Source organism: Cygnus olor, chromosome 1 (genome assembly GCF_009769625.2).
Source record: "Cygnus olor isolate bCygOlo1 chromosome 1, bCygOlo1.pri.v2, whole genome shotgun sequence".
In the NCBI taxonomy this organism is placed as follows: domain Eukaryota; kingdom Metazoa; phylum Chordata; class Aves; order Anseriformes; family Anatidae; genus Cygnus; species Cygnus olor.
Genome location: NC_049169.1, coordinates 145,759,110 through 145,784,337, shown reverse-complemented (window position 1 = coordinate 145,784,337; position 25,228 = coordinate 145,759,110). Strand labels below are relative to the sequence as shown.

At 40.4% G+C, this 25,228-nt stretch overlaps 1 protein-coding gene across 17 annotated transcripts in view; it reads left to right on the top strand.

Moving 5' to 3' along the window:
• Positions 1–25,228, top strand: part of MCF2L (MCF.2 cell line derived transforming sequence like) — a 162,106-nt gene that overhangs the window by 4,899 nt on the left and 131,979 nt on the right. For 14 of the 17 annotated variants that reach the window (XM_040558238.1, XM_040558325.1, XM_040558394.1 and 11 more), the window contains exon 2: positions 3,037–3,235. In XM_040558238.1, coding sequence (XP_040414172.1) covers positions 3,058–3,235 — 178 coding nt within the window. In that variant the 5' untranslated portion in view covers positions 3,037–3,057. Of the gene's footprint in view, positions 1–1,806; positions 1,825–3,036; positions 3,236–15,656; positions 15,892–23,124; positions 23,315–25,228 lie in introns of those variants that run through there. The other 3 variants (XM_040559377.1, XM_040559861.1, XM_040559582.1) reach the window with 3 other exon arrangements.

The window sequence follows — 25,228 nt, the reverse complement described above, 5'->3', positions numbered from 1 at the left end:
AAATAGGTAAAGAAATCCCACCAAATAGCAGCAGCAGCAGCAGTAATCTAGTAAGAGAGACTGGACTGGGACCAGCAGGGGCACTGGGAAGAGCCCAGCGCAGCCTGGTTTGGTGAGCAGAGGTGTGCGAGGCAGATTTAACTGTCCCGGTGACGTGGCTGCAGACTATGGATGCGAGTCTGTGAGGCAGCTGGATGCCTTATGTCACCGGGCTACACCTGAAGGTAATTATTAACTGCTGCCTTTGTGGTGGTGTCCTTGAATTCAACGGGGATTTTGGATGGGAAACAAATTCGGTGAAGTGTGTGGGGGCAGGGGGATAAGTGAGTGGGAGGGTGGCGAGCCCTACCCAGCGTTCACTCAGAAGCTGGCCCCCGTCACGGGGGTAGCACAGAGCTTTTTACACGGGGTTCACGGTGCCCAGCACACCCGCCGTGGTCCTGGAGACAGTGTCCTTCCCAGCCTACAGCACGTGGCAGAGCTGTACCAGAGCTCTGCCTTTTTTGTACAGCAGGAGGAAACCACCGTGTCCACCAGATGGACTCTGCCAGGCCCCGGGTGTTGCTGTGTGCGCTTTTATTTTTTTTTCTTTTCTTTTCTTTTTTTTTTTTTTTTTCCAAAAAGTATGGAAAACATATGTAGTGATTACAGTGATTATGCCCTCTCATACATTTCCCAGCTTTTTGACGCGTGGTCCTGAGCTGTTGGCTGAAAAAGTTCACGTTACTGCTCTTAAAATCAAGAAAATGAGAGGGTCAGGAAACCTAATTAAATGAGAATTAAGGTCAGAAATGTGTGTCTCTCGCTGCATGTTTCAATATAATTATTTCTGGTGATCTTTGGGCGTTTCCATTCCTAAGGAAAGGCAATAAATGAGAATTTTATTCGCAGAGTAATTTGCTGATCACTCAAGCGTAGATCCACACGCATTTTGGTTCACCTTTCATAGGAGTGGGGGGAAAATCCACTGCAACTTTGAGATTTTTTTCTCTTTCAGAGCAGATTCTCACTTTCTAGGGGGGAAAAAAAGAAGTTCAGGACCAGAAAACTTCAACCTCTGCTAAGTGGCTTTAAGAAGAGAAATCTATTTCGTGTCTCATGGGTAATTGAAAGAAATCCCACAGAACTGAAATAAAAATCTGTTGAAGTGCTGTGAAGTATTTCTTTCTTTAAAACGCTGGTGTGCATGCTGCTTCATTACATGTGTGCACACTTTTTCCCAGTTGCATATAGCACATCAAACACTTGCAGAAGTAGATGCAGCGTAAAAGTAAATACTGTTATTTACAAGCAGTGTGTGCTTTAGTGCAGCTGTACCAAAACCAAACAGTTTGCTGCTGCCTGTGTGAAAACAAGGATGCGTGTGCGGGGCGCGTAAGGCTAGGCAGCTGCAGAAGAACTCAAGCAATTTGCTTTTAACTGCATTACCAGACCCCTGACAAATGTTGCAAAGCCTCTGAAGTCTGGAAACGGGAAAAGGGAAAATTGTAGCTACTGTGCCACTGGGTAGAAGTAAAAGGAAATGGCTGTCTTTGAACTGGTAAGAAGATGATGCACCTTGCACTAATATTTAAAGCACAGTGATTTAACAGGAATTCCTCTGTCCTGTCGAAGAAATGTAATGAGAGACAGAGATGCTACACAGTCCTTGGGCAATTCCTGGTAAAAGAGTTGCTAAATGATGTGAGGTTGGTTCTTTTTGTTTATTTTTAAACAGACAGCAGAACTCTTATATCAAGCTGCCTTTTGATGGAGTTGACTTTCTTCAGGACTATAAAGCTGTCAGCTTTAAATGCAATGTAGAGGATCTCTGCATGTATCCTGGTTAGTATCTGTGGTCCAGAGGGATGTTTGCACTAGAGCAGTTAGAAATAGACCTATCCTAGAAACACGAGGTTTTGGAACAAGTGGAGATCATGCATCCAGAAAGCATTACATTTACCTGGAGAGATGTACATCTCCCCCACGTGGGCTTGGTGTTTTCTAGGTATGCTCGGAAAAGTTTGTTGCGGCTCAGTGGTTTGGGGCCTTTTTTTTCAGTGTACCCTCTGGAGGAGAGGGGAATCCACCGGCGTGGATGAGGTGTAATTTCCAGAAGAAATCACGCTCTGCCAGCACTTTGCAGAATTCCCAAACACAGATCAGCAATCGTAAGTGTTTGGCAAGCTGAGGCAGTCGCTGTCGATTTATCTGCAACTTCAGGAAGGGGAGATTTTCCTTTGCGTAGAAGAGGAAAAACACGGAGGTTCCCTGGCATTTGTGTATGCAAATTTAGCAACCTGCAGGTGTTTCGGCGCAGCTCCTCCCTTACCTGCGGGCACAAATCAGGCTGGTGATGAGCTCTGGCCAGGCTCGGGGCACTGCTGCCACTCGCTCCTGCTCAGGAAGGGCAGCATCCAAGGCCCCGGGCGCTCGGTCAGAAGCCAAACCAAACCAGTCTGTGCTATCGCTCCTTCCTGCCACGCTTCCAGTGTCAAGGCTTCCTTCAGTTAATGTGTTTATTAACATTTCTAACAGTAACTTCAGTTCCCCGTACTGTGGGAAGCGTTACATCATTTATAATCCCTGTGTTGTTTTGCTTTTTGACAGCTCGTGTTCTTTCACCTAGTTAAATTGGGTTTCAGAGGGTGTTTTAAAGACAAATACTGACTTGTTCTGCTGAAAATACAGAAGGATATTTATATTTTTGCCTTTATACAATTGATGCTAAGATTACATGTAATTTATTTTTGTATATTGTTTTTTTGTGTGTCTGATTGGCTCACAGACCTATAATATAAGCATTTTGAGAAGCTACGGGGGTCTCTTGAGGTTTTTATTTGGATACATATCATGAATAGCTATTATTTACTAATGTGACACCACATATGGTTATTATAAACCTCCTATTTCTTGTTTTCTTCAAATAAAATCAAAAGTACCAGTAATCTGTACATGACTGTCAAATGTTTGAGGATTTCCTTTTAAGTGGGTAGGGTTTCGGTTTTTTTGTCACTTCTTGCTGCAAATGATTTTCTGTTTGTTTTCAAATTACAGAAATCAACTCACAGCCTTTTCATGTCTGACTACTGGTATTGGAGGTTGGTCCCGTGCAAAGAAACTGGAAGCTGCAACTGTTTCGCGACGGGCAATCAGTCTAATGAGGAGAAAGAAGAAGATACGAACCATCAGGTTGTGGTGTCAGACATCATGCAGCTTGTGCGAGACAAGCAGGAGGTGCCAGAAAGCACAGCAGGTGAGAAAAATATGTTGTATTTTGAGAACTGTCCTGCTGGCTGCCAAACTGTACTAAGGAGAGGACCGATGGCTTTGAGAATTTTAGCAATGGTGTCGCATCGCTTGAGATGAGAACGGGGCGGGGATAAAATAAAGCAATAGCCAAATATTCATTCAGAGGAGGGCGATGTCAGCACAAAAATAAATGTTTAGTAGCATCCAGTGAAGAGTGAAGATTTTTACTCAGGAGTACTGATGCTTGTCATAAGGAATTAAAATAATTGCATAAAGTAATTGATTAGCAAAAAATAGTCATCCCACAGAAACCTGACCTACCTTCCCTCCTGTTTTAAAATCCTGCTCTAGAGAAACTGCTCAGAGAAGCAAGAACAAAAACCTCTGCACTTTATCATACTGTTTTTATTGCTTTGATCAGTAAGCAGGAGAAAAATATAGTGAGTGCTAATATATAGTGACAAGGATTAAGAATTAATTTTTTCCAATACTATGTTGTATTTACCCACGAAGAAGATTGTTACTTTCATATCTGAATGAAGTGGCCTTTGCCTTGGTACTAATGTAGGCGGAATATAATGCCATAATTTGATAAACCTTTGCATCTGATAGCAATTGATCTTTATTAATATATACTTCTTTGGTTTTATTAAATTAAAAAAAAAAAAAACTCCTAGGACATCAAAAAATACCTGCAGATATTCATGCAAACCTCTTTAGCTAGAAAGATGATCCAAAACCGGAAAGGTGAAATCCACTAAAATGCAGTTTTGCATTTATTATACAATTACAAGGCAGGATATGACTCCTTTGTAATAAAAGCAAAAAAGTGGTTCTTTCAGCCTGAATGAGCTGATGATGCTGGTGCTAGTACAGAAGAAAACAATTCATATTCTGCTGTGGCTTAGAAGGAAGCAGTTATTAGAGTAAACGTTTTATTCATGTGTTAGAGAGGTCTCAACCAGGATGCAACACTTCTTTTGAGGTCAACAAAGAAAGATGCAGATAAAACTCTTGCAGAAATTCCAGAGAAAGATGTCAGGATGGTCAGAGATTGACGAAATACTACTTCTGTGGAAATCATGTGTATCTAGACTAAAAGAGAAAAGTGGAATGGAGAGAATGCATACTCTGACTTTTATGGTGGAGATCTTGGATACCTTTGTGAATTAAGGAAGAAGATGAACACTTACGTGGTTTCATTTTCTTCTTGTCCATATCTAATAGAATAAGGATAGGGAAATGCCCATTTGATTCCTGCAGAGAAGGTTTAGACTGTTTAAGAGCTTGTATAAGTCTCTAGCACATTATTAATGAAATCTCCAGTGAAACAAACTGCTGCTAGAAGTGGCCTGGGTGTACTCCTCTCAGTGCTTTGAGCTAGGCTAGGAGATTTTGAGAAGTTTTTTTCGTGTGCAACACTTCTGTGATGGAAGAACAAACAAACAAGGCCTGGGAAGGCAGGCCTGGAGTATGAAGTTAGAGGAAACGTAGTTCTGTCTTGTCATCTAAAGGATTAAAATGGAAAATTGCTAGTCTTCCTCTCTAGAAATTTGTGGTAGAGCTGTGTTAGGTTTAGACTAAGGTACGTGTGTATTCTCTGTTGATGTAACAGCAAATCAAAGGTTGAGTGGTTGATCTACAAAGGAAGCTCATAAACTGCACAGATCAGAGTGAATGCAGTGAAAGCAGACCAGGAACTGAGCGGGTTTTCATACTTACGTAGACATGGGACTACCTGTAATAATCTGCACATACTAGGCTATGCTTATTTCAGCTTTTAGCTATGGTTGCTGGCTTTCTGTCACTGGAGTCCATGTAAAAGCCATATGAGGTTTAGTTAAAGAGGTCCTGGTCAAAGTTTCCTGGTCCAAGGTGTAGCAGGAATGTAGATTTTTCATTGACGTTTACATCCATGCCTGACTTGACAACTGAATTGCAGGCCATTGATCAAAACTGTAATGCACTTGATACTATTCATTATGCCTGGAAAAGGTGGGGCATAGTTTTCAAAATATGTACATTTGTTTTATTTTAACTTATAGAAGAGAATGGTGTAGACCAGGAAAGGAGCTTTCCTAGAACTAGGCATGAGAAACTTCGTTGCAGATAATTTTCTGGTAAAGTTGTTGAATTTTAAGTTCAGTCTGAAGGCTCTTCGTGTGTCATAACTGGTATTGTTGCTAGTATCAGGGATTGAATGAATCATTGTGTTCATGGCCATTTTGTTGAGTTTTGACTTGTAAGAAATTATGGTTCTTTATTAATACAATCTGCATGTTAATATTTTCTGACTTCATCGAGGGACTGGTAGAAAGAATCTGCTCTGAAAAGAACTACAGTGGCATAACATGGTAAATATAGTGGGCAATTTGCATGTTGGGTAGTTAAACTTGATGGGTGGTTGTTTTGCTTTAGTTCTGATACTTGTTCAGATACTTCTCTCAGGAAAAGAAGCTGCTATTTTTGTGACTGGTAAAGAAAGCCGTAGTGCCTTGCTCTGTGAAGCCAAGCGCCACAGTCTGGTGGGAAGAAGAGGAGAGAGAAATACTGCTGGAGGAAAAAAAAATACTGGTGTAGCAATGTTATTGGAGTCTTTTCACTTCTCTATTTTTGGCTTCTGTAAGCAAATGTGATGGGTCTTAGTCTCCCATGCAGCCTAATAATACTGCGGGATGGAGACCATCTCGCTGCTCTTCTTAGTTAAACCATATGTTACTGCTGCTGAAGTTTTAACGCCTCTGTTCCCTCCCCCTCCCTAGAAACTCATCTGCTATGCTATTGATACTATATTAATAGCAATATTTTTACTGCAATGGTTTTCTAGAAGTTATAATTAAGATCAGGTCTTCCTTGTGTCTGGGAGTTTACACATTTTTGCTGGAGAATATTTTGCATCTTGTAAGGCTTAAAAGCCTAGCTTGAAAACAATAGCTGAGGGAACATGCAAAACGCAGCTTGAAGCAGAGCATAACCGAGATGGAAGCACAGAATCCTAGAATATCCTGAGTTGGAAGGGATCCACAAGGATCATCGAGTCCAACTCATGGCTCCACACAGGACCACCCCAAAAATCAGACCCAATGTCTGAGAGCATTGTCCAAACACTCCTTGAACTCCGTCAGGCTCGGTGCCGTGACCACTGCCCTGGGGAGCCTGTCCCAGTGCCCGACCACCCTCTGGGTGCAGAACCTTTCCCTAACACCCAATCTGAATGACAGGGTCCAACTGAGTTGTGTGTGCTATTGCCTCGTTGCAATTTGTGTAAGACATCATTCCCACTCTTCTCTTTGGAAGGGGATGGAAAATAGAAAGAGCATGGAGAAAGGATGCAGTTGTGGAAGACAATCATGAATCATTTAAAAAAAAAATATATATATATATATATCCACACATCTATCACTTCTCTGTGCCTATTCTGTTGTTCTACCTGGTCAGGATTGGACTTCAGGAATGTTGTGCTTGGAGGCGTGTTAACATATCAACATTTTTTTGCTTGGGATTATTCTCCTCTGAAGATGTTCTCCTTGAAACAGTTGTCACCCTTTTTGTTTGCTTGCTTGCTTGTTTGCTTTTTCTTCAGTTCAGATTTATTTGGAGTGTGATTTTTTTCACACTCTTTTTTAACCTCCTGCCATGATGCTAAAGCAATTGTAAAGCAGGGGGAACCTTACAGTATTTGTGTTACAAAAATTTTTCTAGTGTAATGTCTTAGGAACCGTAACTGCTGCTGTTGTAACAAACAGAAACGAGGGTGCTACAAACAAAGATTCTACAAAAACGGGGATTATCATGACTGCCCAGGTTTTGAAGAATCAGGTATACAGGTGATTGCTGATCCTGAAATCTGAAGTTTCTTTGATCCAAACTTATCTGAGAAGACATACTCAGTAAATAAAAAATATTTTCTAAACATTTTAAATTATAAAATGGATGTATTTTTTGCCATTTAAAATGATTATTAGGATTTTTATGAGAAATTAAAACACAGCTGAAAAGATAGGTGAATATTTGATATGCCAATTCTAACAATTGTAATTGTGCTGCAAAACAAATCATCAGGTGTTGCATTCACAGGCACTCAAAATGCTCCTCTGTTACATTCACATGCTCTTGGAAAGAAACATGCTTGGTATCATCTCGAAGTCTTAAATTGCATTGTTTTGCATATATAAACACCTTTACGGTCCTACTGAATGGCATTACTGAAATGGTCATCTTTGAATTATATACTTGTTAGATCATCACTGTCTGGAATAGTTTGTTCAATATAAGACCACTGATAGCTTATCACCCGTGTCAGAAGGGGAGGGGGAAAAAAAATGCAAAACAGTCTCTTAAACACTTGTACATCCTGGCAACTCCAGTTATACCCTGAAATCCTTAATTCCCCCACTGCTGCTAGCCACAACTGTATAAATAAAATATTTTGGTAGTAATGTATGAGAGAAACACTGTAGGCATTCATTATTTTAATGGCACTGTTACAGGTTAAGTGACTCTATTCAGAAAAACAATAGCTAATGCTGTTTCAGTCAAGTCCATTCCATTCCTTGATGTCTACAAATACAACCTTTTAAAAGTCTTAACTAAAATATAAGAGATATAAGATGATTTTGATGGTAGCTAGAAGAGTGACAGTATTAAATCATTGTGTTTCTGAGGAGAAAATACAATATATGCATATATTTATGCAACATATTGGCAAAATTCCTTTATTCTTGGAACTGTTTTACATTGCCCAAGATGCTTTATCATACTTGAAATCGTATTGGAATTTTAATTTTAATTTGCAAGGCTGTACACAGTATACCATACCTCAAGTGACTCCTTAATAGAAAGCTTTCTCAGCGGATTACTTACAAGCTAGATTAATACAGCTAACCGGTATATGTAGATAATGAGGCTATAAATATCATACCAAGTATTGTTGGTGGGATTTTTTTTCATAAACTAAAACAATTTGTCAAGACAAAATTTGTGAGGCGTTCAGAGATTCCTGTTTTAGAATTCCATATGTAGCTCCAAAAAGACTACTTTTACCATGAGTGACAACATCGTGGTGTAATCTGATTAACATTGGTACGTCTTCTGTGGAACAAAGATGGTGTTAAAAACTTCTGAAGCTGTCCACACAGATGCTAAATAACCCGTGACCTTTCTTGCCTTTAAAAATAAACCAATGAGGAGTCCCTAAGCTGTAATATACAAGCCACTTAGGGATACATGGTCCGGCACAGAGCTGGGAGCTATCGCTGTCACTGGTGGTATCTGATGTAATGCTCAAGGGGGAACTGGGAATCTTTTTTATTTTTGGTGAATGTAAAACTGGGATTACTCTAACTGTTGGCAGAGAAGGGTGTTTGGCACTACACTTCTCTTTGCCTGCCTGATGGCAGTGGGTTGGCACTAAAGGACTGGCTGGATTGTCCTTTGGGATCTTTCAAGTATACCCGTGTTGAGCTTTCTATTTGGCACTAGTAATTTGATATGAGGTGCACGTCCAAATAAGATATAGTATATATTATGTGTGCACAGTTCATATTTCTTAGTTTTCAAGGCTATTTTCTTACAACAGAACTCAGTTTTATAAGCAGATCTCTTTACAGGTCTGTTCCTTTCCTGGCCACTCTGGGACAGATTCAGCACACGTGTCTGAGCAAATGTTTGTATATGTTTATTAGCTAGAAGTCCTGCTTTTTACTAAAACTGAATTTCTATTAAGGAATTTGACAAATTCTTAGTTTAACTCCTCAAAATTAGATGTGTTCAAAGCTAATTGGAATAACCTGTCTAAGAACATGAAAAGGAGAACATTTGCATGGTAAACTTCATCTGTTTTGTGTTTCTGCTACAAGTAATAGAGCAATGAAATCCCAGCTTGATTAAAATCGGCAGGAGTCTAGTCAGGATTTTCATCTAAGTCTTGAGCAGTGCAGGTTAACTAGCCTCTTAAATGAAATTAATATTAAGCATCTTACTGTAATTCCTTCTTTCCTGGGAATTACAGCAAATATGGAATATATTAAAATAAATTCTTGTTCAGCTAGCAGCACTCAGCTCAAGAAGTTAGAGCAGAAAAGCTCTGTTAGTGTGAAAAGGCATTGCCAGCTGAAAAATGAGCTACAGGGAGGTATTTCTGTAATGTCAGCAATAACTTTGAGAGAAAGAGTATGTATGTATGTGTGCCTATATATGTATATAATTCAGTGCCACACATGATGAATTTCCATGGCATTGCAGAATCATGGAATCATCTAGGTTGGAAAAGACCTTTAATATCATAAAGTCCAACCATTAACCTGACTTTGTGGGTCCTATCACTAAACCATGTCCCTTGGTGCCACATTCACGTGTCTCTTAAATACCTAAATACCTCTTTTGAATGGCTGCCAGCCAGACTGAACGCCGTTCACTGTGGCAGTTTGAGCCCAGCCATCCAGCCAGTTCTTCACCCAGCAAACAGTGCACCTGTCCAAGCCATGAGCAGCCAGTTTTTCCAGGAGAATGCTTTGGGAAACAGTGTCAAATGCTTTACTAAAATCCAGGTAGACAACATCTATAACCTTTCCCTTATTTACTGAGTGGGTCATCTCATCATAGAAGGACAGCAAGTTAGTCAAGGTCAGACTGACAGGCCTGTAATTCTCTGGATCCTCCTTCCTGCCCTTCTTGTAGATTGGAATCACATTCATAAAATCACAGAATGCTTTGAGTTGGAAGGGACCTTAAAGACCACCTAGTTCCAACCCCCTGCCATGGGCAGGGACACCTCCCACCAGACCAGGCTGCCCAAAGCCCCATCCAGCCTGGCCTTGAACACCTCCAGGGATGGGGCATCCACAGCTTCTCTGGGCAGTCTGTGCCAGCGCCTCACTGCCCTCTGGGTGAACAATTTCTTCCTAATGTTTAATCTAAATCTACCCTCTTTTAGTTTAAAGCCATTACTCCTTGTTCTATCCCTACACCCCCTGACAAAGAGTCCCTCCCCGGCTTTCCTGTAGGCCCCCGTTAGGTACTAGAAGGCCACTGTAAGGTCTCCCCGGATCCTTCTCTTTTCCAGGCTGAAACCTTCAGTCATCTGGGCTCTCCCTGGTTAGCCGGATCTGCTGATAAACTATTAAAAGTGGCTTGGCCTGCACTTCTGCCGGTGACTACAGTACTCTTGAATGAATCCTGCCTGGCCTCCAACCATTACATCGCCCACAAGTCCTTCCTCATTTGCAAACAACAGGTCAAGTAGGGCACCTTCCCTTGTTGGCTCAGTCACCAACTGTGTCAGGAAGTTATCCTCCACAAGCTCCAGGAATCTCAGACTGTGTGCTCTCTGCTGTGTTGTATTTCCAGCAGACATCGGGGAAGTTGAAGTCCCCCCTGAGAACAAGGGCTAGCAGTCATGCAGCTTCTAATTGCTTATAGAATATTTTACCTACCTCTTCATCCTGGTTGGGTGGCCTGTAAGAGGATCCCACCATGAAGTCTGCCTTACTGTCCCTTCCCCTGACTCTTACCTAGAGACACTCGGCCCTTTCATCACCTTTGCCCAGCTCCATGCAGCCAAAGCAATCCGTAACATCCAGGGCTACTCCATCTCCTCCTTCCCTGCCTCTTTCTCTCAAGGAGCCTGAAACCATCGATCCCAGCACTCCAAATGCTGTTTGCTTTCTTGCCTGTATGGATATTCCATAAATTAACAGAGAAAGAATGCAGCTTTTTAAGTAACAATGAAATTGGTGGTAAACAGTGTTGCCTGAAATTACTCTGAGCCCTTATTAACTGCAAGTCATCTTCTCTCCTTTTTTTTTTCTTTTTTTTTTTTTTTTCTTTTTTGGCCAGGCCACTAAGATAATCTTCAGGAACCTGTTGTACCATCTGCAGCCATAGTGAAGGCATGAAAGCATCTTTATTTTTTCTTTGAATTTCCCAGAGCTGGGAAGGATTTTAGGAGTTTTTCCAAGTACTGTACGCAGCATTGTTGCACTTCCTTCTACTTGCTAAATTTGGAGTTTTCTTAAGTGACAGCATTTTTATGTTGAGTAGTGAGGTATGAAATTATTCTCTAGCAATATTTAACTAGTAAAAACTAATACAACTTTCTTGCATTTCTATATTTTAATGTTATATAGTTATAGATGTCTTGCCATTTACTCTGAAGATGAAGCAGTAATGTTTAATTTCTCATTTAAATTAATAGCTTTTATGATACCTTTGTATGTAATTAAACTTTCTCTTTTGATTTAAATCATGCTTCACTTTTTAGATATTCTCCATGCAAGAAGAAATATTAAATACTTGATGACACCAAAGTAAGAAAGCTTTGTCAATTCTGTTTAGTCCCTGACATAAGAACCTTTGTGCTTTTGTTGCCTCAGGTGGCTCCAAAAAAATTGGAAAAGTGGCTAAGCAGAAGTGTAATTGAAATTCAGCAGGGGTTATGCGTCTAACCTGCGTAGGCTTTCTGTAAACCCCATTTTTCTGCATCTGTAGGCAGTGGATGTCTGCATAAAGCTGCTTGATTATAATATCCGAACAAGCAAAACCAAATTCTGTTTTAAAAACTGACTTACCCTTCTGACAGGGTAATGCATGACCTTAGACATGCTTGGAGATGTGCCTCCTGCGTAGTGAAGAGCAATCACGTGGCAAGTTTAAAGTGCTTTCCCTGCTTCCACAGCAGCAGGCTGTGTGTTGGGTTTGGCCCTCGCTCCTAAGGCCATGAAGATGAGGTTGTGAATGTTTACCCTAGGACTTACATAGGTGCAGCAGAAACCGTCCAAGCTACACGTTTTCTTGTGCTGCCTTATTTTCTCTCAGCGTCACCAATACATCCTTAGGGTAAAAAGCAGTGGGTTAGATTGATCAACTGGCTTCCAGCTGGACCATGTATTATGGAAATGAATTGCTTTGCCTCTGTTCTGGGCAATACCCAGATTAGATTTTGGGTTCTCTTGCTGCCTCTGGCTCTGGGGAATTTCTCAGGGCTATTTCACACAGATGATGAAACAGATACTCGGATTTGCTGTACTTACTGCACACTCATCGCGTGTTTAAAAAGTCAAACTGTCTCTGCATAGGAGAGTGGTTTGATAATAGAAATACTGGAAAATAATGAGATAAACTATCTACGTTTTTTTCAAGTCTATTTTTGCATTTTGTTGCGACTACCACAAGTGTTTATGTCCAAAAAGTAATGTATGTAGAAATCTTCCTACTGTTGAAAATATACAGCTCTCAGGGAGCTCCTTTTGTTCATTATTCCCAGGTACGAACTGCAGCCTAGCTGCATGCTGCTACGGCCACGTTTCTTGGCTGTTGAAAATTATGCTGGTTTAGAGTTGACTAAAATTGGTTAAACAGCCAGCTGTCAAAGGGAAACCTAAAGCTAAAAGATACAGTGTTTGTTTTAATTGCTAGGGGCTAAAGAGAGTTTATTTAATTTGGGCTTGCAATTTAAGTTACTTAATGCACAGCTTTATTTTCTCAGCTCAGTTTATCAGATCTGCTTAAGCCTGTTTGTTGATCATAAGGTACATTAGAAAAATCGTGATTCTTTAAGATTATTTGTTGCACATGGTTAGACTATTGCTTTTAATCTTCAAATGTCATCTAAACCGATTGTTGAACAGTTCAATATATTTTCCATTGACTGTTACTAAACAACTTATGCGGAGGGAGTAAGGAAAACTGATTTTGCATCTGGAGTCGGTCAGTGTAAGCTCACAGCTGTCAAATTGGTGTGCCCTGTTTTGCAAAGGCTTATCTGGGGGAATGTACTTCTGCTAATTACTACATGTGTGGAGCAAGGGGAGCCCTGCTGCGTGTGTGACTTCCATCCAACCATCACCTTGGTGCGAACAGCTACGCTGAAGATGATGGATTGACTCAGTTTCCTTTTGGGAAAGCAGCAGCGGAAAGTAAGACGCCTGGGATTAACTGCCGCCAAGGAGAGCAGCCCAAAAGGTGAAGCTCCTAGAGAAATCACATCGGTATCATTTCTGCTGAGGTTTCTGGGAGGTGGGGAATGGGTCCTTGAAAAGCTAGGCAGTCTTCCCAGCAGCTGCTCTTTCCAGTAAGGCGTGTGGATATATACATGAGATTATGTGTGTGCAGAGAAGGTATTAGGGACCTTTATAGTGCTGCTAGGGCTTGCCAAAAAATCTAGGTGGACCACAGCTAGTGGGCCTAGAAGCAGAATCAGCTCTCTTAATGCAGCCCGAAAAACTCTTCACTAGCAGCGTATACACAGAGTTTTTTCTTCCCACAAAAAATCCTGAAAGTTTCCTTTTCCACATGAGCAGGGCTTAAAGTCAGAGGAGTGGGGAAAAATTCTGCAGAAATGCCCCATTGCACATGTTAAGGATGTTGTTTAACTATTTTTTTTCTCCCTATTATTGCTTATTTTGAGAAACACCTCTCATTTTAGAACACTTTGTAATGTATTTTGTAGAAATTTACTGTTCCATTGGTCTACTCATGTGCACTTCCAGCTCTGAACAACAGTATGGTGTGGCATATTGTGCGCTCCAGCATATTTAATTTCACAGAAGTTGGCTGTGCCTGCCCTTTTCACTGCTACGAAATGTATTTACATAAGAAGGTTGTAAATGAGATTCTGGAAGGTATCAGAATGGGCCATATGCATGCAGCCAGGCCTGGTCCCGGAGGGAGCAGGTGGGTTATTCTCCTGTTTTACCAACTGGGAGGGCGCCAGCAGGGATGCTGGGTTGGCTTTCGCTGCACTGGGTTGTGCTCTCTGCTTCCAGGAGTATTTATACATCTAATAAATAATTGCTTGAGACTTGAAGCATGATCAGTGCTTGGAGTAGGGATCCTCTTCTCATCTGATTGCATGGGAAAAGGAGAAGGATTTGTGTAGCTGTGTGAAGCCAGGCAAGGACTGTGAATGTGAATCCTAGTCTGGACGTGTGCCTGTTAACAGGCAGACGAAATGCTGGACTCTGCAGTGGGGCAGGAGGGTTGAAGTTGAGCCCTTGGTCATTGTCTTTGGCTTACTTAGATGTAGCTTGCTAGAAATTTAGGTTTTTGCGTATCCCTCTCACAAGGCCTCAAATCTTCCTGTGATCCACTTAGGGAATTTAGACACCTGGCTCTGACCTGTGGATGCCATGGTGGAAGGCCAATGCTGGGCATCGTAAGGTCAAAATCCTTTGGGTTCCCTGTCCTTAGCCTTTTATAGGTTCAAATAAGATCGTCTTGTTCCCTGTAACGTTTTCAAGAACTTTCATTTGGTCTGACCTGGCTGGCTATTAGTTATTGCTGATATTTTTTAATCTGCTAATTGTTTAACAAAGAGGGAAAACAGACTGAAAGAGCAAAAAGGAGTATAATAACATTCACTGCATGAGCTTGGAAATTGTTTGAGTATTTCTACTGGCAAAATTCCTGTCAATAGTTGTTAGCCCAGTGTATCTAATATTCCTAGAATATATAATAAAAATATCTGGTCTCCAGATGACAATAAGTCACTGCTGTTTTATTAATCTATCTTTTTGTTGGATTTGTTTTCTTTTTGGAGGGGTGAACGGAGAGCAAATGCATACTTAAAGCTTCTGTTCTTTTCAGCTCATGTTTTGCACTGACTGTGATGCAAAAGTACATAGAGAGAGATGCCGTAAATATTTTCTGCTTCTGTGCCCAGCCCCTTAATCTCTTTACGTAAATTGAATCTTGCCCCTTCGTGTCCAGTAGATGTTGCTGTTGAATCACTGAAAGAGGAGGTATGGTACTTTATACAGACAAAAGGAGTCTAATTAAAAAAAAAGAAATGCAGTGTCCATAGGTTTTTGCATTTACATATGCCAGCTTGGGAATTTGCTGTTTAAATGAGAAGTAACCATTACATGTAACACTGAGTTATAGGTTTAATGTCCTATGCCAGGAAAGTGATTTTCTAGCCTGTATCTCTGTTATGGTTTTACTAAATATTTGTATTTTGTACTCATTATAAGAAGCCTGAATCACGTCAGTCATGGTGATATCTCTACAGCATGAGGCAATTTTGCAAAGCTATTCCATACGGTAAGAATAAACATTCCTGCAGCCTCTTCAGGTCACCATTTGTCCCCTGGAAGCTGGGGTATTGCCAAGTCATTGGAGCACTTTTTAGGATGAAAACCCGTGATACAGGGTGTTTTTTTGCATGCTTTTATTGAGGGAGACAAAGCAGGGGAGGCTGGTCCCTTTGGGAGACTAAAAGAGGGAAATGTTTAAAGGTAGCATGCTGCTTTTAGCAACAAAGATTATGTGTAGGGAAAGCTTTTTTTTATTTTTTTATTTTTTTTTTTAACATTCAGTCTGGTCTTCTGACAGGGTTTGGGGAATAGTTTGTTATTGATTAGAATAAATGTGTGAGTAAAATTCTGAGTAAGCAACTAATCTCGCTGCTGAATTTTCTTTTGCAATGACATGGGAAAGCATCTGCAGCTATTGGTTTCCTTGGAAACAGATTCACTGCAAAAGCTAAGTGCACTGCACTAAATCTGTCAATTTTACTGCATTTGAGAAGAGTTTGACATGCACACTTGGACCTTTTTACTACATTTGTTTCTCAAAAGCTGTGTCATTTGTGCTGTTCTCACATAAAACACGTGATCAAAGGAGATGTGCTGCATGCTTTGGATTTCGGACAGAACAACAAAGGTTGGTATTTACAAAAGTAAACGTGGGCAGTGTTTATATATATATATATGTAGATAGATGTTTGTTTTTTTTTACAGCATCTAGTTTTCTGCACACTTTTAAAGTCTTGTAATTTAAGCTCAATGCTATTTTTTGCGTATTGCAATCTTAGCTGTTTTTGGAGATCAGAGAGCTGCTGAAAGTAATTGCTAGTACATTTGCCTCATAATAGGATTTTGGCAGGACATTGGTTTTATTTGTAGTTTATTTAATACATTCAATGTGGGATACATATATGTATTCTCACAGAAGAGTATTTTTGTTCTGGCTGTGGTAGGGGTATGATTTCATATATTGTGTTAGGATGTTTTAGTGGTGTTTATGATTAGCTTCAACAGTTCAAGCCAAAACCAAATCTGTGCAACAGTGTGGTTTGTGCGTTTATATCAGGAAGAATTTAAGACTTTTATTTGCATTATTGTCTTTTATGAAAGAGACGTTATGTTAAGCAAGCACTTAATGAGTATTAGATTGTTTTTGACAGGTATCTTTAACATAGTTCATGTGAGTAACTGGGTCGCAAGTACATGAGATAGAAGTCACAGTTGTGACTTTCTGTTAGTAAAATGGTTTCCCGTATATATTGAAAAAATATCCTATAGCATCGAGAAGGCTGTGCTGTATAGAAAAGCAATTTTAACCCATGTTGACAAAATGTTGGCTGTAGCTTGGCAAATATTACAGGGCCATCTGGCAGTGATTCCGTAGTGGGATCGCTTTCTCAAATTGTCTTTAAAATGTTTCATGAACTCATTTTTCTCTCTAAAAGGAGGTAGCTGTCCATGTGAAATTATAAGGACTAAACTTAGTCATTAGGTCCTTTGCATTTAGGATTTTACTCATGAGTATTTATCAATCCTCATTTCTGAGACCTTCCTGTGCTTTCTGCCCCCCACAGATAATGTTTCCTGTCTTGGCTGAGGTGGATCTATTTAAACAAATCTTTCTCTATAAGGGACTTGAAGGGAAGTTTCCATGGATTTTCTTTTATTACTATTTTCTTTTATTACTATTTGCTTTGGGTGCTCTAGGTTAGTAATATTGCAGTAGAATACAGAGTACAGTGTGCTCTGTATACAGATTTAGCTTATTGGGGGACTGGGGACGTGGGGAGAGCAGGCAGATACACTGTCTTTTCCATAAGAAGCTAGTCTTTAGTTTTAAATGCCCTATTTTGCAAATGGCAAGAGGAGAGGAAGGACAGTGACAGAAGGAGAGTAGAATTATGTCATCTGTTACCCGTGATCTCTTTTCTGCATACTGCGCTTCCCCTCCTTATTGTCACTACACAATTAAAAACCTCAAAAACTAGTATAAAAATATTGACTCTGTTGTAAAGCAAACAGTGCAGTTCCTTGAACAACACTACCTAATCCCATGAAAGCAAGAAAAAAAAAGTTGAACCGTATCATAACTACTGCTACTTTTTGAGAGCTTTTTGTCTGCGCTCCCTTACCACACCGCAGCTAATGACTCTGCCAGATGTCCCACTTGCACATGCACGTGGCAGCAAGGAGAAATTGGATATTTAGAAAGATGAAATGAGATAAGAGTTTTTACTGGTAACATTGTGTTATGCAGAGGTTTTGGATAGTTAAAGAATATCTGACTAATGTATTTGATAACGTCATTGCAAGCGTTATTTGATAGGTTATTTATTTTTATGCATTTCTTTTATTTTTACCCAGCAGAGCATTCCCACCAAAGTTACTTGTCAATTTTTACCGTTTTAGCAGGTGCTCCTAGTAATGGCAGGTCCAGCTGTGCTAATAACCACGGATGCCAAGGTGACTATTTCATTAATGCCTTACTCAGTTTCTTTAAAGGGTCTGTCAAGGTCGTGAAGGAAGTAAATGGCTTTTAGAATAATGCTAATGCAGATCAGTCTCTAGGGAGACTAGAGACTTTTTTTTTTTGTTTTCCTTTTGTGCCTTTTGGTGTGGCATAGCTCAAGTTTCAAGTGTTGCCTTCCAGCGCATCCTATCTGGCATCCTCAAGCCTCTCTACGCACTGCCTGTTGCAATCACAGCTTTTAAATTACGTTTCGTAATTCTAGCCTCTACTGATTTATTGGCGATATTCATCTCTGAAAATGCTCTTCCTCTTGCATATGCGGGTGGGAATGGTGAAGAGGATCAAAATGTTTCCATTCAGAGATCCAGGCATTGCCACAAAGTGTACAGGAACGTGACTGGAGATTGGCCCATCATATATTTGCTGCCTTGTAAAGGGAAATACAGTACAATAATTCTTTATTTCCTTGAAATCTCTTCTAGGCCTAACACCGTGACAAAAATCATACTAAAGCACTGTAATGACAAACATATGACTGTACAATGAAATGTTGTGTGATGCTTTCTTTTTTGCCTGACACCTTTGTGTATTTTTCCTTTACTTTCTTGGAAATTTTTGTGGACTCCGAATTTTTCATGAGGTTGTAAATTTTTTATATTGTAAATAACACCTGACTGGAATCGGATCAAAATCACCAATATAGACAAGCCCTTTGAATTGAGATATCCAAGTTCTGTGAGTCTGTCTCAGTATGCGTTCAGCTAGGAGTGTTTGAGGAAACTCTGTCAAATATTACAGTTAAATCGTGATGTAGTAGCTATAACTGATGAGTAAACACAGGTGGGTAAACTGCATTAGAAGTACATGACATGACTGCTCAGATGCTCTGATGAGGCTCTATGTTGGTGAGCTTGAAAGCTGAAGGATCAAGTCATTTTCAGCGTGTTGAAACTGGTCTGATAAAGAGCTCTGACAGTAAAGCTTTGCAAAAAGAAAACTTGTAGAACTTGAGAAATACTGCGAACACAGAACCTGAAATTTTGTGGAAATCTCATTTCAAGCTTTAAGTCTCTTAAAACGTGACATGACTTAACAGACAACTAAGAACAGTGTGATTAAACAGCTATTAAGAATACCAGTGTTTAAAATATTTTTGTGTACCAGTTGGTGCATCATGGAGGTTATTAATTACCAGCGACTGTGCAGCTGACTTGACAGCATAGAAGCAAGCATGCCTGATGAGCTGGAGGAGCCAAGCTGGAGCAAGAAATTGTGTACCGTGCTCTGAATATGAGTCCCTCTGAGAGCCAGTCCCTCTGTCTTCATCTTTGTGGATTTATGTAGCTAGCTCTTGATTACAATTATGATCAACTCAACTCAAAAGATATTTTTTCCAATTATCCAGACCTTATAAAGCTTAAAAGTGATTGAAACTGTAGCCCATGCAAGCTCTTATGTGTAGTAAATAGTTTGTCAAAGCACATTTTTTACTGCATTTTAAAGACAAAGTAAATGAAAATAAAAGAGCATTGCATTTAGCTTGTCACTGAAAAAACAATGTTTGTTATGGATTGGAAATAGCTTTAAGGTGTATGGGGATAAAAAGCAATAGCAGCATGTAATCGAAATAATAAAGAATTTTACACATGCATGCTTACCTGAGAGAAGATTTCATACTCTGGCTCTGAAACATTTCTCTTTCAAAAGCAGTAACTATTCAAAACCATGGTCCTTAAGGAAAACTAACAGCAATACTGTCAGGAGCCCATCAAAGCAGAAGTTTGATCTTTGTTTCAAGTAGAAAACATGACAGCGTGGTTTGGATGTGGCTTACAACGTAAAGAAGCTTAGGCATTTTCCTTTCTGACAGCTTTACTGTAATGAAAGCAGAGAAATAAATTGACGAGTAGTCTTCCTGTCTCACAATGTATAGTGGAGATCAGCTCCCAGGAAAGATCAGTTTAATTTGCCTGGTTTGGGAAGTAGCAACTTCTGTGACGTCTGTCAAATAGAAAAAATTATGGGATCTGAAACTATTCACTATTTCATATGCTAAGTATGAAGACAAATCATTGTGAACTAGAAATAGTGATTTTTTTGCGTGCCAAGATATGAAAAAGTTGTAATTGCAAAAGCCTTTCTTTAGAGGCATTTTTTTTCCTACCTGGAATCTCTTGCCACTTCTGAGGAGATCTGACCCCTTCTTTCTTTCCTACATTAAGCATCTGCCTATGCCAATGACCAGACTAAGAACAGAACAGATCAGTAGGAAGGGACCTACAAAGATTGAGTCCAAGTGATCGACCACTTCAGTGCTAACCAGAAGTTAAGGCATGTTATTGAGGGCACTGTCCAAATGCCTGTTGAACACTGACAGGCATTGGGCATCAACCACCTCTCCAGGAAGCCTGTTCCAAGGTTTGACCCCTCTCACAGTAAAGAAATTTTCCAAATGTCCAGCCTGAACCCCCCTTTTAATGCTATTTTATTTACTGAAGACTGCATGCAATAAAATCGACTGTGACATTAGCTTGTTAAGGAGACGAACGCAGACAAGTTCACAAGCTCTGTTGTAAAAGCCACAAAGGAACCATTGAAGGAACCGGGGTGAGGGTAAACGATCAGAAAGTCTTGTGCAGGGCTTGGCCTCTACAGCTGCAACCCTTGGGGTTGTTGGAAGTTATTTACCTCTTCCTGAATGCTTTTTGAGACTATTACAATTTTCCTGTTCTGCATTAAGACGAAGCCAAGACCTTTAGCGGTGCTTGGGGTGCAGTCCAGGAGAGAGACTGGCACTCAGGCCAGAACAGAAGGTAGGACTGATGCCTGGGATCAGTCAAACCACTCACAAACTGGATTTTCTTGTGTCTTAGGTGCTTTGCTATTCTGAAAAAGGAAGAGCTTTCTGTGACTATAACCTCCAGTGAATGCTACATTTTTAAAGATGTGGAAGTGGAGTAAAGGCAGTAAAAGTTTCAGATAGGTCCCATTAATAAAGGAAGTTCAGAATTAAAGCTGACATCTTTCTACTCTGTCCTTTCTCTGTGACACAACTTGTCAGCCTGTTCCTCGGGGGGAAGCTCTTCAGTTTTATTCTGTGCAATCAAATTGAATGGTCCTGGAAATATCCTACTTTTTTTCTTCTGAATACCTTTTAGATTACTGACTGTATGTGAAATTAGCAATTATAAGTGACAGTTCACTATCACATCTCGTTACTGTCATTTGCTGAGAATGTTTTAAATCAGCCCTGCCTCTTGAATGGCAGAGCTAATGAACTTGTATGTGCATGGCCAGCTCTTTTGAAAGAGTGATTTTACAAACTGGGGCACGTAGTAAGATTTGAACTTTTCCTAATACTCCAAATCTGAACACACACACACACACACACACACACAAAAAAAAAAAAAGGATTTGAAGATTTAAGTCTAATACTTTTTAGGAGTCCTCAAAATCCTTGAGCTTTAAACAAATATTGGAAGGATTTTCTTCAGTAGAAATTAATTTTATGACTCCTCAGCCTGTATTTCCTCCAGCATGACAGAAGAGTGTCTTCTGGATTGATTTCATTTCTGCATGTAAATATGAAATACTAACTCTGAGGTAAAATGTGACTGGGGCATCTCTGCATCCTAATTCTATTACTTATTTAATTCTCTCAGTACCTTTCAATATTTGCTTGCTTTTTTAAACCAGAGTTCCTTTATTTACATTTTTTTTGTCTGTGATTGAAGTACCATCGTTTCATTTTATTGTTTTTTTTAGGGGCTGGAATACAATTTCCCTTGTGTGGCCTTTCCTTTAACTATACATACCCATGGAATTGTCCTGAGGAGGAAAGCAACATAATGATATTTCGTTTCTTTCCACATTCTGTATGCAACAAGTTCTTTCCCCATTCACCTATGCGCTTCCTGTCTTTGGTCTTCCTTACCTCCTACAGAAAACACATCCCTCGTCTCTAAATACATGTCAATAAATGTGGAAAGGTAAGGTCTTTCTTGGCATTACGCTAACTAAAAGGTGACATGGTTCATTGCCATGCCTGCTTTTAGCGGAGTACAGCTGCTTGTATGTTGGAGTAGTTTAGCTCCTCAGGTTGGAGGAGATAGAGAGCTGCTCCAGCTCTGTGCTAAGCGTGGGTAGAGGGGGGGTGTTACACTAAATAAACTCTTTCAAGCCCATTATATCTACACTGATAACTTAATCCAGTGTGGAAAAAGAGGAGGATGAAGAAAATAACCGAATGGAGTGGTTACTGGGAAACTTGACATACTATAGAAACAGATGTACAAAAGACATTTCATTCATTTGCTCCCTAAAAGCAAGGGAGGCTAGGGAAAAAAAAAAAAAAAAAGACAGGACATAGTCCTGCTACACTAGGAAGTATTGAAGCCTTTAATCTTGTCAATAGGTTCGAGTTCATTCACGCAGAAGAGCAAACTATAAAACTTTGCAGGAATATGAGGCATGCTGCTCCACATGTAAAACTGAAATACAGGATATGCGAGAAATGAATTACGGAAGAATTACTGTGTAAGCTAAGCCTCACAAACTAACCTTGATGTTTTTTAAGGAGAGGCTAGATTGCGATTGATAAGGGAGAAAGAAAAACATTTAGGGACTGAAAATACTGGGAGGAAGATTGGGCTGAATGGGGAAGGAGAATCTGAATGGGGAGCAGAACAGGTTGCCCAGGGAGGTGGTGGAGTCACCATCCCTGGGGGTGTTCAAGGAAAGGTTGGACGTGGTGCTTGGGGACATGGTTTAGCGGGTGAGATTGGTGGCAGGGAGATGGTTGGACCAGACGATCTTGGAGGGCTTTTTCAACCTTAATGATTCTGTGATTCTGTTCTCTGTACGGCACCTACCGACTCGAAGGCAAATAAAATAAAGGATGATCTGACACTGAGAATGATAGGGATTCAGTAAATTCATGCATTAGTAAACAGGGCATAATTTTGGTGCAGTACCTCTATTAAGTGTTCCTGCACGTCTGAAGGCTTCTTTATTCCATGTTCCTGCATGAACCTGGCCCACACTCTAGTTTTATGTGAATGCTTGAGTGTCAAGTTTTTAAGAGAAAACTTTCACTTTTTTTCCTTCCTGCATGTATTTGCAGGGCAATGACTTGTACAAAGCAAAGTTCTCTGTATTCCTTCAGATTGTGAATCTAGGAACAATTTTGTCCTTGTGGAAGAGCGAGGTGTTGCCAAAAACTGAATGCTGCCATCTCTGCTTATGAATCCCAGTTTCAAATCCCAGATGCTTTACATAATAAAGCCTAACTGGGCTGATTACCAAGAGAACTCAGTCATTCAGAAAAATAAAAGGGAAAAAATCCCTTTGCTTCATGAAGGAAGAAGTGGTGCCAAAAAGAGGCTGAAATGTTAAAAATGCATTTTCTATTTGGATCCCTCATATCGACTGTCCTGTTTCCTCTTTTTCCCCCCTTTTATTTAAGGTGAGGGATCGGTATTCCTCTTGTGCGTTGGGTTTACGTGGAAGTTCTTTGCAGGACCTGTGAGGATCTGGGCTATGCCAGCCACGTTCAGTGGGGCTCGTCCTGCTGTGCCAGAGTCCGGCGTAGGTAAGTGGCTCACGACTGCAGCAATGTGGGTGCCCGTAGCTTCAGTGCTTCCACCTTCTGCGCTTCCCCGTTTTGTGGCACACGGTGCTGGCCTGATGCTGACCGCATGATACGGCTGGAAAGCAGCATGGGATGTGTATCAGAGGGGTTAGCTGGGTAGGCGTAACTATCCGTGTGCTCTACATGTGCTCTTTGCAGCAAGTGGTGGGGTAGGGCCCATGCAAAGTGGTAGGGAGAACTGGATGTGTTTAAATTTCTTGTAGGTTGAGGTCTATAAATGGTATTTCTTTCACTGCAGCTGCTATCAGGCTCTTAGAGAAACTAAGCTCCACTGGGTTAAAATAGAAGCCCTCCTGTGGATCAATCAGTAATTGATTGAAAAGCAAGAAGCGGGGTTGCTTTAGGTGTTCGGTTTGCTGTGGGTGGAGAGGAGTTACAGATGGAGTAAAGCAGGGATTTTTGCAGGAGCTTCAGCTATTCAACATATTCCTAAGTGAGCTGGGAATGGAAACAAAGCACAGAAAGACCAAATTTGCAGACATAAGAAGTTCTTAAAAATAGAATTCAGTGCAATTGGTGAATGCAAATTCAATTGGTGATGCTAAGTGACCGAGCGGTACAGTAGGTGAAATTTAATTGTACAAATCATGCACATGGGAAGAGAGAACAATATTCTCTGGGTTAACTGTTACCCTCAGCGAGATATCTGGGCTCATTGTGGGCAGTTCCCTCCAAACAGCAGCAGCTCAGTCAGCACTCGCTGTTGGTCAGAAAGGCAAACAGCACGTTGCGAGGCGCTGAGAGGGGAGCGGAGAACAACAAAATCTTTATGTCACTGTGTAATCCATGCTGTGACAGCCTCTTGAGTACCGTGTCCCGTTTTGTTCACTTTGTTGCAGTAGAATTGGGGTATGGAGAAGCGTGGCAAAGGCGGCCAGAGGTATGGAATTGCTTTTGTACAAACAGGAACTAATTAGTGCAGGAAAATTTCTGTCTGGAAATAAGGCAGTTGGAGGGCACATAATATCACCTACAGTGGAAGTCTGTATAGTCATGAATGGCTTGGGAAAGTGAATAGCAAGTGTTTATTTCCTGTGTTTTGTTTTTTTTTCCTTTTTTTTTTTTTTTTTTCCACTGCTTCACACAAAAGGCAAACTGGGGCACCCAGAAAAATTTCAGGAAGGTGGTTTAAACAAAAGCAGTTTTTCACACAGCACGTCATTAGATGTTGAAATTCATCGACAAATAATACCGTGGAGATCAAAGCAAAGTTAACAGAGAAATCTCTAGGTATGTTATTGCAGCTATCCGTTGCTCAGGCAAAACTCATTACGTGATTACACGTTAACAAGGCAGAGCAAGGTTACTGAAGCTGGCTCCTCACACTAGAGGGTGGTTGCTTTGGATGTGGCACTCCATCCCACAGCCTTTGTTTCCAAACAAACCTCAGATCTCCATACACACCCGTGGATCAGTGCCCTTTCTCTAGTGCCTTTGCTCTTAGTTGACCACCTGAGTGAGTAGAAGCTGACCTGACTATCATGGTTTTGCTGTTGGTCACTTTTTTTTCCTTTGCAAAAATGCTGTCTTAGGCAGCAGTCAGATAAACACAACACTTTTTGCTTACTGAATCCTTATAGAGGGTGTATTTCTGTGGTAAGACTTTGTTGTGCAAAAGCTTGATTGAAGTTTTATTTTCATTTCTATTAATATACTTTAATCATTTATAATACATGGAGGTGTTGTAGGCCTGTCATAGTTGGTGTGGAAATGATGTGGGACTTATAAATGAATATCTAAATACGATATAAGTTATTTCTATTGACAGAGGAAGCCTGAATAGGTTGAGGTGTCCTTTCCAAAAAACACTTTAAGTGCACCCCCTCCTTAGTTTTATCATTGAGAGTTATGAGC